The sequence below is a fragment of the Cnephaeus nilssonii genome (genome assembly GCF_951640355.1).
Source record: "Cnephaeus nilssonii genome assembly, chromosome: 5".
Taxonomy (NCBI): Eukaryota; Metazoa; Chordata; class Mammalia; order Chiroptera; family Vespertilionidae; genus Cnephaeus; species Cnephaeus nilssonii.
In genome coordinates this window covers 32375021-32391272 of record NC_137076.1, presented here as the reverse complement: position 1 = coordinate 32391272, position 16252 = coordinate 32375021, and the positions used below count along the sequence as shown (strand labels likewise).

Sequence of the window (16252 nt, the reverse complement as noted above, 5' to 3'; positions counted from 1 at the left end):
TGATGACTGCTGTGGTGGGAAGCCTGGCCAGGGCCCCCTCCTGGGAGGTTTAGTCCCGCAAAGGCCAGGAGGGCACCGAGGCCACTCCTGTGGACCCCAGACGCAAGTCTCTCTATGGAACAGAGTATGGGGGCACCCTCAGGCCAGGGGCTCCCAGGCTTCCACCAGCCTGCCCCTTTGACAGAGGGGAGCACGCTCAGAGGTAGGCCCTGACGTGTCCCAGGCACGGGTGGGCCTCAGCCCCATCACCCCAGGAGACCCCCACCACCAGGAAAACCCGCTCCCCCAGAAGGTTCCATCGCGAAAGACCCTCCCCCCCAGGAGATTCCCGGCCCCCTGGCCGCAGGCTGGGGCGGGAAGGCGGCTGCTCTGCACTGACCCCGTGCGGCCGCTCAGGGCAGTGAAGGCCGAGATTCGCCCGACGGGGCGCGCGCGGGTGGCGCCGACCGTGGGCCTCCTTGGGTTTTCCATTCACTTGACCTCACGGTCTCCTTCTCTGGCCCCACCTCCCAATCCTCTCGTCTCCGAAAGTGAGACCTGGAATTGGCCCAGAACTACGCCCCGCCACCCCCCACCCCCCAACCTCCGCTTTATCTGTGGTGACCTTGGCCCCGCCCCCCTTGGCCCCCAGCCCCAGCCTCTCTGTCGCCTCCAGGGTCGGGGGTCAGAGTGGGAAACCCCCGAGGAACAGCTGGGCGGGGGGAGAGGGGGAGGGAGGAGAAGCAGGGTCTTGGGGCGGCAGGAAGGAGCCCGAGGCACCACTATTTAAGCCACTTTTCTCGGGGGCCTTGGACAGAGCCGGGGCCCCAGCATGGAACAGGGCCTGGCCTTCCTGCTTCCCCTCTTCGTGGGGCTCCTCCAGCAAGGCCGCGGTGAGCAGGGGGAGGGGCTCCCAGAGGGGAGGGGGCTCAGGAGAGCAGGGAGTGGATGCGGAGGGAGCTCGGGAGAGGAGGGGGTTTAGATGAAAAGAGGGGGTTCTGAGAGGGGAGGGGGCTTAGGAGAGCAGGAGTGGATGCGGAGTGCGCTTGGTGAAGGGCGGTGGGGAGGTTCAGGGACGGTGATGGGGATCCTCCAGAGGACCGCTTTGGAGGGGCTGAGAGGCTGGGTGGCAGAGAGGGAGCTCGGGGCAGGGGTCTGAGGCTGGGGAGCGGGGTAAGAGGGGGTGGGACTGAGAGCGCTGTCTGCCCGCAGGTGGGCGCCTGGAGGTGGAGCCCCGCGAGCCCGTGGTGGCGATGGCCGTGGGCGAGTCGAGGCAGTTCACCTGCCGCCTGGCCTGTGCGGGCCGCGAGGCCGCCTCGGTGCAGTGGCGGGGCCTGGACACGAGCCTGGGCGCGGTGCAGTCGGGCGCCGGCAGCAGCGTCCTCTCCGTGCACAACGCCTCCTTGTCCTCTGCGGGGATCCGTATATGTGTGGGCTCCTGCGGGAGCTCCACTTTCCGGCACCCCGTGCGACTCCTGGTGTTTGGTGAGCCCCCGCCCCTCCTCTTCTCGCAGCCTTAGCACAAGCCAGGCCCACCCAGCAGCCCTGCTTTATCTCTGTTTCTATGCCACCTCTGCCCGGGAGCCTTCCCAGACTGCCCACCCTGCTCCAGCTCAAACTGAAATGCAATCCACTTCGTTCTCTCCACATCCATCCCCCCTCCAGGCTCCCAGCCTTCACTCCCACAACCCCAACCTACCCCCAAACCTCCCATACCTGACCCCCAACACACTTTCTGCGCTGGACCCCTCTCCAGCATCTTTTTTGCATTATAGCCACCCAAGGTGTGACCACTGGGTCTTCCCTGTCTCTCTGCACCAGCAGAACCTACTCCATCCTGCTTGGTCCCACACGCATCACCCTCCTCAGGGCCCAGTCTTCACCCTCTAGGCCAGTGGTTCCCAAAAGGGCAATTTGATCTTTAAGGGGGGCAATTCGGGAATGAGTTATTAACAGTGAATTTTTTGCCTTTCTTATGGTGCTAGGGGCCTCATGTACAGTATATAAATATGTATTGTGACATATTCATGCATTTCAGTTCTCTGTTATATGTTTTGAAACTTTATTTGCTATTTTTTTCATATCATTTCATATTATTATTATTTTTTTAACAATGTCTTAGTGATTTCTTCCTCAGTACTTCAACTGTCCTTTCGTTCTTTTATTTTTCTCTTTCACGGATGCCATGTTCTTTGGAAGCTTGTTTAGACCAAGTTAATGGCCTTTTAGGCTTCCTCCACAAGAATAGAGTTCACTTTTTGAATAATAAGAATTATATGTAACAGGGGGGGACATCAGGATTTCAGAAATGCTTAGATGGACCGTGGCCAAAAAAAGGTTGGGAACCACTGCTCTAGGCTCAGCCCATGCCCCTCCACACCTCCCCACACAGCCTTCCCGAACCAGCTGACTGTCTCCCCAGTGGCCCTGGTGGCCGGGCGGGACCAAGAGTTGGCCTGCACAGCCCACAACATCACGCCTGCCAGCCCTGATGCCCTCTCCTTGTCCCTGCTCCTGGGGGACCAGGAACTGGAGGGGGTGCAGGACCTGGGCCAGGAGGAGGACGAGGAGCCCCAGGAGGGCGAGGACCAGTTGTTCCAAGTGACAAAGCGCTGGCTGCTTCCCCCCCTGGGGACAACTGCTCCACTCACCCTCCACTGCCAGGCGACCATGAGGCTGCCGGGCTTGGAGCTGAGCCACCGCAAGCCCATTCCAGGTGAGTCTGCAGGGTCCTGACTGCCCTGCACCTTAGTGTCCCCCAGGAAGTGGGCGAAGTCACACCACCCAGCTCCCAGGAGCCTTGATGAGTGGTGTTCAGCAACTCTTCTGTAATTCTGATTCTGCCCCTCACCTGCTGGGTCCCCATCTAGGACCTACTCTAGGTCAGAGTCCCTAGGAAGGTGGGAAAATTGCATTCCATCTTGAGTCTGTCCCTTAGTGGCAGCCAGAGAGAGACTTCTAAATCATTTGTTTATTCATCCATTCAACAAATTTACTGAGCACCTACCTTCCATGTACTCTGGTACCAGCCCTGCCCTTTCCCTTGGTCCCTGGCTCCCACCCTCATCCCCACAGTTTTACTTCTTGGTAGCAGCCACCAGAGGGCGCCTGTGAGCACCTGAGTCCAACCTGTTCTGCTCACAGCAGTTCAGGGCTCCCACCTCCCTCCAAATAAAAGCCCGAGACCTCCCTGGGGCCCCCAAGGCTCTGCACGACCTATACCATCATCTCCTGCCCTCACGTCCTCCCTCTCTCCCCCTCACTCTGCTCCAGCCACACAGACATCCTCACTATTCCTCCAACAGACACGGTCCAGCCTCCGGGCCTTTGCATGTGCTGTGCCCTCCACTAGGAACGCTCTTCCCCCAGATTTCTCCTACTCACCTCTCTCGGGTCCCCTTCCCAGTGAGGCTTCTCCTGACTTCCCCCTTCCCCTCACAGACGGACATGTTTACACACACACACACACACACACACACACACACACACACGCCCTTTCTCTCTTGCTGAATGTTTATTGAAACATTTTTATTAACATCTGACCTCCCATATGTTCTTTTTATTTTTTCCCCATTATCTCTCTCCCCTACTCCTGGCTTCACCAAGATAGGAATGTGTGTATTATTCATGGTGGTGTTCTCATTGGCTAAAACAGTGTCTAGAACATAGGTGTTGAATAGATACACTCTGAATGAATGAATAACTGGTATAGTGCCTAGCACATAGCAGGTATTCAATAAGCAGGTGCTGAGTGATGAACGGATAATATTTAACATGGGCCCTGGCACACAGTAGGTGTTCAGTTTGCGTCAGGTGCATCCTCCCTCTCTCCACCTCCTAGTCCCATAATAATAAAATCCAGTGCTCGTGCTCACTGACCCTACGCTCTGGGCGCATGTGTGGGCCTCGGTGGTGGGCCCTCATCTCCTTTACAGTTGAAGAAAGTGAGATCAGGAGATTCAGAAGTTCCCTTAGGGTGGGGAGGGCCACAACATACCCATCCCACTCCCACCCACTCGCGTACATCGCAATTCACCAAGTGGCCCAAGGTGGGAGTTGGAGCAGTTCTGACCCAACCCCATGGTCCAGATGGAGAGACTGAGGTAAGAAAGCAACTGGGGTGACAGGAAGAAAGACAGCTGCCCTCTTTTCCAGTCCTGCACAGCCTGACCTCCCCGGAGACCCCGGTCACAACCTCCCTGGAGGCCACCCTGGAGCAGACCTCCACCCACAGCCCCGGGAATCCTGGCCCCACGGCTGGGAACAGCTCCACCAGGCCCTGCCACCCTGAGATCCACCAGTCGCCAATACCAGGGGGTCTGGAGCTGCTGTGTGAAGCCACCTGTGGCCCTGGCGTAGCTGTGCATTGGACCCGGGCACCCGGCGACCTGGCAGCTTACAAGAGGAGGGAGGACGGGGCCCAGGCTTGGCTGAGCGTGCTGTGGGCTGGATGCAACCCTGAGGGCTGGTTCCAGTGTCGCCTGGACCCAGGGGGCCACACAGCCAGTCTGTACCTACTCCCAGAAATCTGTGAGTTTGGCGGGGTGGGGCGGGCACGGGGGGGGGGGGAGCCTAGGAGGGAGGAAGCCAGGCATACAGGCCTTAGACAAGGAGGTGCCCTGCCCAGTCTGTTTCCCCAACTGTCCAGTGGGTTTACAGTTACCTGGCATGGCAAGGACTACATTTCAGGAACTACATAGATTTCACAGCAGTCTGTAAACTGAACTTTATAGACTACAACAGCCTATGGAATAAAAATAGAATACAGCCACTTAGGTCATTTCAAATGTTCTAGTAGCCATATTCAGAAAAAAAAGTAAAAATGAGTTAGATAATGTATTTTTTTAAATATGTTTTTATTTATTTTAGAGAGGAAGGGAAAGGGAAAAATAGAAACATCACTGATAGAGAAACATTAACATCAATTGGCTGCCTCCTGCACACACCCCACTGGGGATCGAGCCCAAAACCCAGACATGTGCCCTGACCAGGAATCAAACCAGCAAACTCTTTTTTTTTTTTTTTTTTTACAGAGAGGAAGGGAGAGGGATAGAGAGCTAGAAACATCCATCAGCCGCCTCCTGCACACCCCCTACTGGGTACATACCCTTGACTGGAATCGAACCTGGGACCCTTCAGTCCGCAGGCGGACGCTCTATCCACTGAGCCAAACCAGTTAGGGCCAAGCCAGCAAACTCTTGGTGCATAGGTTGACACTCAACCACTAAGCATACTGGCCGGGCTAGATAATATATTTTATTGAACCCAATATAACTCAAATATCATCACTTCAACGTGTAATCTGTAAAAAGGTATGAATGGGGTATTTTATGTTCGGACAATGTGTATGTTACACTGACAGTAAGCACTTCTCTACCCAGAAAAGCCACATTTCAAGTATAGACATGTGAGTGGCTGCCTCTGTGGACAGCCCACTTCTAAACGCTAAGGTCCTACATACCTTTCAAAAGATTCACTCCAGCCCTGGCTGGTGTGGCTCCATGCATACAGCGTCGGCCTGCGGACTGGAGGGTCCCGGGTTTGATTGCAGTCAGGGCACATGCTGGAGTTGCGGCTTGATCCCCAGTGGGGGCGTGCAGGAGGCAGCTGATCAATGATTCTCATCATTGATGTTTCTATCTCCCTCTCCCTCTCTCTTCCTCTCTGAAGTCAATAAAAAATATATTTTTTTTTAAAAGATTCACTCCAAAGTCCTTTGGATATTCCAGTGGTTTTTAGACATTTCAAAAGACATTCTAAGCCAGTGATTTTCAATCAGCATGCACAAGAATTTTCAAAACATGCAATACCTATTTAGTCAGGGGCACCAAACTCCTTTCCCTTATATTGTCCATTTTAAAATGACAAGAGCCAACACAACAATAGCCGTCACGTGTGAATGAATAAAAAATTACACCTATTTTTTTTGTCATATCGGCAAAAAATACATGTTTTAATGTGCCACAGAATTTTAATAATTTATGCGTGCCATGGGACGAAAAAGGTTAAAAGTGGCCATTCTGAGTCATTAAGTCCTTGTTAAATGTTAGGGAACTTGGTAAATTTGGAAGCCCTTGGCAGGTTCTGCTGGGCTTATCCCCACAAACCGCCAAGAGGCGCTCAGGCTCCCGATGCTTCTCTCCCCAGGCTCCCCACCAATGTCCGCAGCCCTGTGGATGGGCAGCTTGGTGCTGGGGCTGCTCCTCCTGGCGTTCCTCACCCGTCGCCTGTGGAAATGCTGCCAGCCGCCAGGTGACCACAAGGCCCACCAGCACCTCTGAAGTGGCCTTGCCTTCAACTCAGTTGTGACCAGAGGACGATTGCAGGGCTCTGGACAGCATGAGGGCTGGCGGAGGGTCCTTGGCCCTGGTGGCCAGGACATCTAGGCTTCTCCGCTGGCCAGGTTTCCCCTCTGTGGGACCCCTGGGCACCTGCCCCCACCTGGGAGAATAAAGAGCGCGTTGTCTGACCTCAGTGGCTTCTGTTGTGGTAGGAGGACCCTGGACTTCTCTGCCCTGGGCGACTCCCCAGAGAAACAGGATAGACAGACGCCCCAGCCCCACTAGCCTGGGGCTGGAGGAGCGTGCACTTGGCCTGGGGAGGGAGAATACAGATACTGTGCCTTTCCCTGGATACAGGGAACCTGGAACTCAAGAATAACTGGGAGTCATCAACAGAAATGGAGAATGTATTGGGTGGGGGGTGGGGGGACAGTGTGGAAAAAGACACAGAAGAGATGGCTTACTGAGGGAGCTACAGAGGAGACAGAGCGGAAACAGAGGCTAGATACAGGATCAGCAGATACCAGGGACCGGGGCCTGTGAGCCGGGGGAACTATGGGGATGTGGAGGGCCCCAGAGGAGACAGGGTGAGGAAGATCCCCCCGGTGGTGAGGCAAGGTCACCGCCTGGGGTGGGGGACTGTGGGTGGTCTACTGACTCCTCAGACACGCACAGGGGTGAAGGGGCCGTGGAGCCCAGCAGACCGCAGCCTGGGGGTGGCTGGGACGGGGGTCCCCACGCGGTGACCTATAAACTCAGACCAAGACTGGGTTGGGTTGAAGGCCAGGCTGGGGGCAAAGACTCAAAAGACAAAAATAAAAAATGGGACAGGGCGGCGCTCAATCCTTGAATCCGGGTGGAACCATCCCCTCTCTAGCACTGCCAGCGGCTCCGGTCACCGAGGAGACTGGTTGCTAGGGAACCATGCAAGGAAGGACACGCCCACGACCAAGTTGGCCAGCAATCCGGCTTCCTGTCAGAAACCCAGCCCTTCCTTGGGAGCCATTTTTGAGTCTGGCAAAGTTCGGGGCCTAAGCCAGGAAAGGCAACCAGTACACGTAAAGAGGAAACTGGAGCGGGGAATGCCAATTGGAAACTAACGGGAAGGGTGGCCTGCATTACTAATTTCCCAGTTTCCAAGCGTTATCCGGCGTCCTCCGCCCTTAACCAAGATGGCCGCCAAGAGGCGCCAGCGCGCTGTGGAAGATGACGGCACTTCCGGTCCCGTTGCCCTCAGCGAAGATGGCGGCAGTGGAGAAGCGGCGGTTGGCCATGGCCCCGGCGGCCAATTTCACAGACAGCAGCCGGCCACCGGTGTCCGGGGCGGCAGCAACGACCGAGAGCGAGGAGGACTTCCTGCAGCAGGTCGGCGTGACAAAAATGCTGCGCGCAGCCCTGTTGAAGGTGCTGGAGGCACGGCCCGAGGAACCGATCTCCTTCCTGGCGCACTACTTCGAGAACATGGGCCTGAGTACGCCTGCAAACAGCGGCGCCGGGGAGCCCCCGGGCCAGCTCCTGCTTCAGCAGCAGCGCCTGGGCCGCGCGCTGTGGCACCTTCGCCTGGCTCACCACTCCCAGAGGTGCGGGACTGGGTCGGGCCTGGGCGGAGGGGTGGGGTCGGACTTCAATTCCCAGCATGCTCCGCGCGGCTCTTCACCCCCGGGTCCGGGTGCTTGAATGCGTGGCATGCTGGGAACTTTAGTCTACAGTGCCTCTCTGACGCTGGATCCACCCAGACCACGATGGGCTAAAGGTCCCCAGGGTATTCTGGCAGTGACCTGCGTGCTATGCGCAGGCTTCAACTTTTGTGATGCCTGTTTGTAGGTAATGAGTTCCCCTTGCAGCCCACCCAACTTTTTTGAAATCATGGAGCCCAGAGAGGACTTTGCCCGAGGTCACAGAGCAATCCTCTGAGCCAGGCCCCTCCTAGCTAGCATAGAAACTCTGTCCATTGAGCCAGAAAAAGAATATTTTATAGGGTTGGGCTGTGGAGACAGAAAGCAACCTAGTCACCCAATGCCCCTATCCTAGAGGGAGGCTCCCAGCGTACAGGAGGGGTGTCCAGGAAGAGCCCTGAGTGACACACAGAGAAAGGTGGTGCCTCAGGTGCACCTGCCTGGGGGCCGTACGGGTTCACTGTGGGACATACTTCCTTCTCACAGCTGAAGCATGGTGGGATAGAGGGGGTGGTGCCTTCCCACTCCCCTCAAGTCCCTGCTTACCCACACTTGTAAGCCCAGGTAAGGTGGTTGAAGAATATGTGTTGAATGCGTGGTCTGCATCAGGTGGATTGGGCAGAAGCATCAACCAGACGAAGTCACTGACTGGATGTGGGTGGACTGGGTCTTGGCTAGGGGCATCTTCAGCAGCAGAGCCTAAGGCAAGCATTCATATGGGGGTGATTTTATAAGAGGGTGCTCCCAGGAGACCTCAGGAAGGAGGACGCCAACCAAGGGAGCATTTCAGCTTGATTCCCAAGGTATTTCCAGGTGCTTCTGGGCAGACCTCCAGAAAGAGTCCCAGGTGCAGACCACAAGAAGGAAAGTACAGAGATGCTGGGGAGGGAGCTCAGCTGTGGGAGTGGTGTGGCGAGCAGGCATCTGAGCAGAGCAGCCACATCTCCACCACAAATTACCACAAACTTGGTGGCTTAAAACAACAGAAATATATTCTCCCACAGGAGGAAAGAATGCAGGGTATGCAAGATGACAGCCAGACAAGAGAGCAGCAGGGTATTTGGATGCTGGGGCCACCCCTGAGATAGGGACTTGGGAAGAGGAGCAGGTGGGACATACATGGGCTCTGGACACGCTCTGAAGGCCAAGCTATGGATTTGCTGGGGCCAGGGCGGAAGGGGAGTGTGTAGGGCAGTCCCAGATATCTACTGAGATGGAAGGTTACTGGTTTGGGGAAAGTTCCCAGAGTCGGGGAGCTGGGAGAACCTCGCAGCAGGAAAGTGGACAATTAGGTCTGCAACTGAGATGTGCAACTGGGACAGGAGGTTGTCAACTGGGAGGAAAGGTGAAGGCCTCAGAAGAGCTGAGAAGAGCCCAGGCTCCAACTTTGAGGAGCCCCAGCCTCAGAGAACCCACAAAAAAGTATGTGAAGGCAGACCAGTTGTGAAGGTGGGAACCAGAAGAGAGTGGCATCCCGGGACATCTTCCAAGGAGGAAAAGTGGTCAGTGGCAGGGCCACCATGTGCAGTTGTTCAGGTCAAGCAATGCACAAGCCACTCTCCCCGTAGACATCACACACAAGGATATTTATATGAAGGCTTTTTGTAGAGTTTTTCCCTAATTCACACAAAGACACCATGTGGGCAGTAGCCCTGTGTCCAGTGGTCCAGTAAATGAAGGCTGAGAAGCATCTGTTGGATTTAGGGTCAACAGGAAAATGTATTAGTTCCCTCTGGCTGCTGTAACAAATTACCACAAACTTGGTGGCTTTAAACAACAGAAATATATTCTCCCACAGTTCTGGAGGCCAGAAGTCTGAAATGAAGGTGTTGCAGGGCTGAGCTCCCTCTGGAGGTTCTGGGGGAGGGTCTTTCCTGCCTCCTAGCTCCTGGGCGTCCCTGGGCTTGTGGAAGCATCACTTCAGCCGTTGTCTCGTCATCACATGGCTGCCATCTCCTCTATGTCTCTGTCCTCTCTCTTCTAAGAACATTTGGCATTGGACTTAGAGCCACCTCACCCTATCTCCAGATCCTGAACTAATTACATATTAAATACCCTAGTTCCAAATAAGGTCACACTCAGAGGTTCTAGGTGGATGTACATTTTGTGGGGACACAAGTCACTGCAGTGCAGGGGTATTGGGCTGTTGTTGTAGCCCAGTGGTCGGCAAACTCATTAGTCAACAGAGCCAAATATCAACAGTACAACGACTGAAATTTCTTTTGAGAGCCAAATTTTTTAAACTTAAACTTCTTCTAACGCCACTTCTTCAAAATAGACTGGCCCAGGCCGTGGTATTTTGTGGAAGAGCCACACTCAAGGGGCCAAAGAGCCGCATGTGGCTCGCGAGCCGCGGTTTGCCGACCACTGTTGTAGGCAATTGGGAGCAGCAAGGGCACAGAGGGAGAGCAGTGAGCAGGGGCCCTTTATCACGCCTGGCAGGTCAGGAGTAGAATCGTGACCAGGAAGTCCCAGGTGTGGGAGACAGGTGCTCCACGGTTGGGCAACTTTACCTGATGCTGTAAGGTTGACCAGGCTATCATGAGGCTGTTCTTGAGCATGTCATCACAAAAGATTTAGGGAGAAGAGTTTGCAGGTGTCTCGAGAAGTCAGAATTGCTGGCCTGCAGGACTGGTGATGGCATCCCATCGCCCCCCTGCTGGCCTCAGGACCCTGGGTTTCATCTGGACTTGTGAGGGCTGCGTGGCGATGAGGGGACAGCCAGAGTCAGACCCAGGCAGTGTGGCTCCAAGGACTCGTAAGCCATCATGTTGCCAATAGGAACTGCAAGAATGCCAGGCACCAACAGGTCCAGGCTACGGCTCCTGAGCTCACCACGCCACCTCTGAAGGCTGTCCTGGGTACTGTGGAGTGCTGGGCATCATTCCTGGCGCCCACCTCAGTGTGACAACCAACTACAAATGTCCCCAGATATTATCCAGTGTGCCCTTGGGGCACAATTACCCCTATTAAGAACCCCTGGTCTAAAGTGAAAAGTCTCTGTGACTTTATGAGACATCCCATAAATATATTCTTTTTTTGTTTTAACGAATGCTCACATATTTCACAAATTGCTGACAGGAATGGAGCCCTCAGTAAGTGCCCAGTTTCAATTCACAGACAGGGAAACGGGCCCAGAGTTCCATGGTGGAGCCAAGATGGAACCCAGGCCGACAAGTCCAGAGCCGGCTGCCTTCTTGCCCGCCCCCCAAATGGCATGGTTGCCCCTCATGATTGGGAACCACCTGGGGAGCCCCCCAAAGGGGCTGTTATGGGGCCTTGGCCTAGAGGTTGGTTGTTGCCTTCCTCTGGGCTTCTTGCCCAATCCTCGTCATAGCTCTGATCTCACTGGGCTGTAATTACCCCTTTGCGTGCCTTCCTGCCCCACGAGGCCAGGAGTCTAAGATAAACAGCTTCTGGACAGCCCGGCTGAATTGCAGCCCAGGTTATAGCAAATGACAAGCACACAGGGGGCCCCTCCCATGTGCTGGCACAATCTGGAACACTGGCATAAGATCTACCCTTCTGTCCTCACAAGACTCCGGAGGCTCAGATTACAACCCTCGTTCTCCAGATGAGGAAAGTGAGAGGCAGTGGCTAGGACTTGCGTGCAGGTCTGAGCTGGGGCCAGGAACCCCTGGGGAACCTACAAGCACCTAAAGGTTTGCCCCCCTGATGGGTCAACCAGATTCCTGGAAGAGAGGCTTCAGGGCCCAGTGTTGGATGGATTGTGGGCCACTTATGTACCAGTCAGGGTGAGCTGTGTCCCATCAAAAGAACAAATACCCCTGAAACCTCAGTGGCCTCAACACAACTAAGGTTTGTGTCCTCACACCACTGGCTGCTGTGAGCTTACACCGTGGCAGTGGGCCAGGGGAATGATGTGATGGCTCTGAAAATTTCCATTAAACTCACATTGCTCACATTCACATATAAGTCACCAAAGCAAGTCAGAGGGCTCAGTCACAGGGTGGAGGGTTGGACAGCACAGTGCTTTCCAGCCTTCGAGATGCCCCTGGAGGCCCTCACCTCTTGGTATTCACACCTGCATGCACTCGTCTCCCACATCTACAGGATGTGTCGACTCTAGGTGTCATGGACATGACAGCTACTTCTTCCTGGGAGCACATACTCCATGTGTGGAGGTGCTCAAGTCATTCCATGGGGACACCCAGGGCCGGGACCCAAGGCCTCCTGTCTGAACCAGCATGTGAAACACCTCCACTGTCCAGCTTCAGAGGACCATGGCCACAGCTGACATCCTGACCTCGACCTTATAAGGGAACAGGCCAGAATCCTCCAGCTAAGCCTCTCCCGAGTTCCTGCCAGACAGAAACCTCGTCACAACTGTTGTTGCCATTTTAGGACACTAAGTTTGTTATGCAGCAATGGGTAACTGATACAGGCACTCATGGCCGCCACAGTTACACCAGATTCCCCAACTTCCTTCTTCTGGTGAAAGGAGCTAATAAAAGCTCCTACAAAGGGTTATTATGTGGTAACAGTCGTAATCATGGAAACGAATGTTTGTTGAACACGAAGCTGCATCTGGCACCCTTTCTGCTCCCCTGGATGGTCTTATTCACTGCAAAGTGCCCCGCACATCAAAGGGCCCAATAAATGGGAAGACAGAGGAGTTGGTCGCCAGATGGGTGCGAACTGGGTCCCAGCTGGGAGAGAGACCTCCCAGGCTGTTGCCCTCACCTCTGTGTAATGGGGTTTTGACCTACATAGCTCATCAGGTCAGCACAGCTATTTATAAGCCTCGTGCTGGGCAGCAGAGGCCACCAGAGTATAAGTTTACTGGACACCTATATGTTGGTCAGCACTTACTGGGCACCCACTGTAACCCATAGAAAGGTGAGGTGATGTGCCCAGGTCACACATGAGATAAGAGTGGTGCTGCAGCCCTGGTCAGGTGGCGGCTCATTGTCCCGTACACCGAAAGGATGTGGGTTCAATTCCTGGTCAGGGCACATACCTAGGTTTCGGTCCCCGGTCAGGGCACCTACCGGAGGCAACCATTCAATGTTTCTCCCCCTCCCTCCCTCCCTTCCTCCCTAAAACATATCCTTGGAATTGTTTCTCAGGCTTTTGGCTAAGATCAAGTGTAGTATCTGTTCTTATCAGTTTGAAAGACATCCTTGAGTGAGGGTTGGAAAAAAGTGGAGCTGCAATGTGAACCATGGAGCTGAGCTCCCAGAAAGGATGAATATTGAGGCCTAGGGCAGTGATGGCGAACCTATGACACGCGTGTCAGCACTGACACGCGTAGCCATTTCTGATGACACACGGCCGCATGCCGAGGATGAAACATTTGCTGCTCCTGAGGATGAAACATTTGCGACTAGTCTTGGAGTTAGTTTTTTCCTCAAAGTGACACACTACCCGAGTTATGCTCAGTTTTTTGGCGAAGTTTGACACACCAAGCTCAAAAGGTTGCCCATCACTGGCCTAGGGTCGGGCCCTTCCTCCCTGGGATCCTTGGCCCACCATCAGCCTGCCCTGAACCTCACTTCCCAGTTGTGACTGTGAAACTAGTAACAGGCCACCAGCACCCTAGCCCTGGGCCACAGGCCAGGTACTGGGCTGTAGATGTGATGAGGAGAGAGACACTGGGCACCCACTGTACACTAACTGGTAAAGTGTGTGGGCTCCAGGCTCACCCTACAGCTCACACACTTAACCAGTGCTCCCCTACTTTGCTCATGAAGCTCACAGCACATATGGCCAGGGCACATAGTAGGACCTCAGGTTGCTCATGGGGCAAGGAACCATACCCACCTCATAGCCCCCACCTTACAGCTGAGAGCAGGGTTGACAGACTTCTGTAAAGGTGGCAAGCTCTCCCAGCTTTGCAGGCTGATTTCTGTTGTGAACGTTGGGCTCGGCCATTGCAGCAAGAAAGCTGCCATAAGCAACATGTCACTGGATTAACATAGCTGTGTGCCAATAAAATTTTATTTACAAAAACAGGCAGTGGGCTGGGTTTGACCCATGGCTGTAGTTTGCCAACTCTTGGCCAGTGGGACTTGGGGAATGGAATGAGATAGGCACAGTGTTTGGCCAAGAATGGCCACCCTGTGAGTGCAAGTGTCATCCTTAGAAGGGCAGTTGGAGAGTCCCGAGGGGCAGGTGCTAGTCAGCTGATTTAGCAGACCTTTATTGAGCACCTGCTGTGGGCCAGGCACTGGTTTTGCACAGTGACTGACAGATAAAACCTGATGTGGGCTCCTGGACATTCAGGTCGGAAAAACAAACTCATAAGGACACCATATAGTGAGTCTGATGGTAGTAACTGTTAACAAAGAAAAATAGAGGAGGAAAAAGTTAGGGAGGGGAGGGCCCCACCAGAAAGGCGACTTGGGTTGCCATGGGGAGAGCTGTGGGAAGGGCATTCCAGGGGGAGGTCACAGCCTGTGCAAAGGCCCTGTGGCTGGACCAGGCCTGGCATGTTGGAGGAAGAACGAGGGGGACAGGAGCCTGGACTAGGCTGGTGGGCATGTGGGTGGAGGGCTTTGCTGGGCTGGCCCAACACCCCTGTCCGCCTGCAGGACAGCCTTCAACAACAATGTTGGTGTGGCCTATGAGTGCCTGAGCGCCAGCGGGCGCAAGAAGAAGCCGGGGCTGGATGGGCGTACCTACAGTGAACTGCTCAAGCGCATTTGCCGAGATGGGGAGGCCCCTGAGGAGGTCGTAGCACCCTTGCTGCGCAAGATCCAGTGCCGGGACCACGAGGCCGTACCACTGGATGTCTTCCGCACTGGCATGCTCACCTGCTTTGTGCTGCTGGAGTTCGTGGGGCGGGCTGCTGCCCTCTACCAACTGCTGGAGGACCCCACCCTGGCCGTTGCTGACCGCCGCATGGGCCAGGCAGTGCTGGACACCCTGGAGGGGGCCCTGCAGGCCAGCAGTGGTGCCTCTGCTCCCGCCCACTACCTGGAGGCTGGCTCACGCCTGGGGCCTGACAGCCTGGCGCTGGCCATGGACCGTGCTCTGGTGGCTCGACGGCCCAGCTCCCCCATGACCCGAGAGGAGTTCCTGGAGAAGGCTGCTGCCCTCTTTATTGCCAAAGTCAAGCCAGTGGGCTGAGCCCCTCCTCACCTGCTTCCTCCTCCCTGACAGCTGGGGATGCTTTGAGGCCTGGCTCACCTGCTCCTGGGCAGAACATGGGTATGGGACCAGGACTGGGGTTTCTGCATGCAGGGGGAGGTACGGAGAGCCTTCACCCAGCTTCAGCTCTGGAATGATATTCTAGCCCCCTTCAGGGGGAGGCCAAGGGTACCCTGAAGTGGACACCCCTCCCCACATACCTGTAAAGGCCCCTCTCCTCAGCAACAGTAATAAAATCTGTATCCAAAGCAGACCTGACGTGTGTGCTCCCCACACTCCAGCCCTGTGCCACAGAAATGTTTCTCCACCCAGCAGGCCCACCACTGCCCAGAGGCCATATTTGCCACCTGGAAATGCCACGGTGCCCCTGGACACAGCTTTATGGGAGCAGAGGGCAATGGGGTATTCAGTGAGGTGCCCTAGACCCCAGAGGCCCTGCCTCAGGGCTGAGGACCGGCATGACCAATGCTCTGGAAGATGACCCAGTCCCCAGCCCTGCTCTCTACACATGCCCCACCCAAGCAGTTCCTCCCTGGGCCTCAGTTTTCCCAGCTATCAGAGGAAGAGTTCACAGCAGACGCTAATGGCAATGATGACAGAACAGCTAACATGTTCGAGACCTGCAATGTCTTATTTGAGTCGCCACAGCCCTATGAGGAAGGTAAGTCACCACCTCATTTGACAGACGAGGAAACCCCACGGGAAAATCAGGTGCTGTGGTCAGAAAACAGGAGGCAGAAACTCTAGACATCCACCACTGCAATTTCAGAGCTTGAGCAGGCTTTCCTGAGGGACCAGGCCCCGTGCGGACCAACCCAGGGCAGGGGCAGAAGCCCAGCACTTCCCAGTCCATAGGGAGAGACTTTGGAAAAGCTCTCTGGAAAGATCATGATTAATCTAATAACTATTTATTGACGAGCTGCCAACACTATGACATTGGTTTTATGGGCAGACAATGAGGGTAACACCTGGACCATTCAGCAAAGGCAACAGCCCATTTGACAGATGAGGGGGCCCGATCCAGGTCCCCAGGGTGCAGGGCACAGGCGAAGCCTAGAGCTTTATGGTTGAGAAAGCCAAGGCCCAGCTCTGAGCAGCCATTTGAGCTGCTGCTCTGCCAGGGCTCTAACTCTTCTGTCCTCCCCCACTGTTGACGTTTTATTTCCCTTTCCCAGACAGGTTTACCTGCCTGTCAGCTGGGGC

General features: G+C 55.1%; 2 protein-coding genes across 2 annotated transcripts; both read left to right on the top strand.

Moving 5' to 3' along the window:
- Positions 1 to 759: 759 nt before the first annotated feature.
- MADCAM1 (mucosal vascular addressin cell adhesion molecule 1) lies at positions 760 to 6433 on the top strand. Its single transcript, XM_079773374.1, has 5 exons — positions 760 to 872; positions 1192 to 1464; positions 2372 to 2695; positions 4135 to 4509; positions 6127 to 6433. The coding sequence occupies exons 1-5, from the start codon at positions 812 to 814 to the stop codon at positions 6258 to 6260; spliced, it is 1167 nt and encodes a 388-aa protein (XP_079629500.1). The 5' UTR covers positions 760 to 811; the 3' UTR covers positions 6261 to 6433.
- An 862-nt stretch (positions 6434 to 7295) lies between these two features.
- TPGS1 (tubulin polyglutamylase complex subunit 1) lies at positions 7296 to 15583 on the top strand. The gene is made up of 2 exons (XM_079770168.1): positions 7296 to 7840; positions 14491 to 15583. The coding sequence occupies exons 1-2, from the start codon at positions 7467 to 7469 to the stop codon at positions 15026 to 15028; spliced, it is 912 nt and encodes a 303-aa protein (XP_079626294.1). The 5' UTR covers positions 7296 to 7466; the 3' UTR covers positions 15029 to 15583.
- Positions 15584 to 16252: the final 669 nt, after the last annotated feature.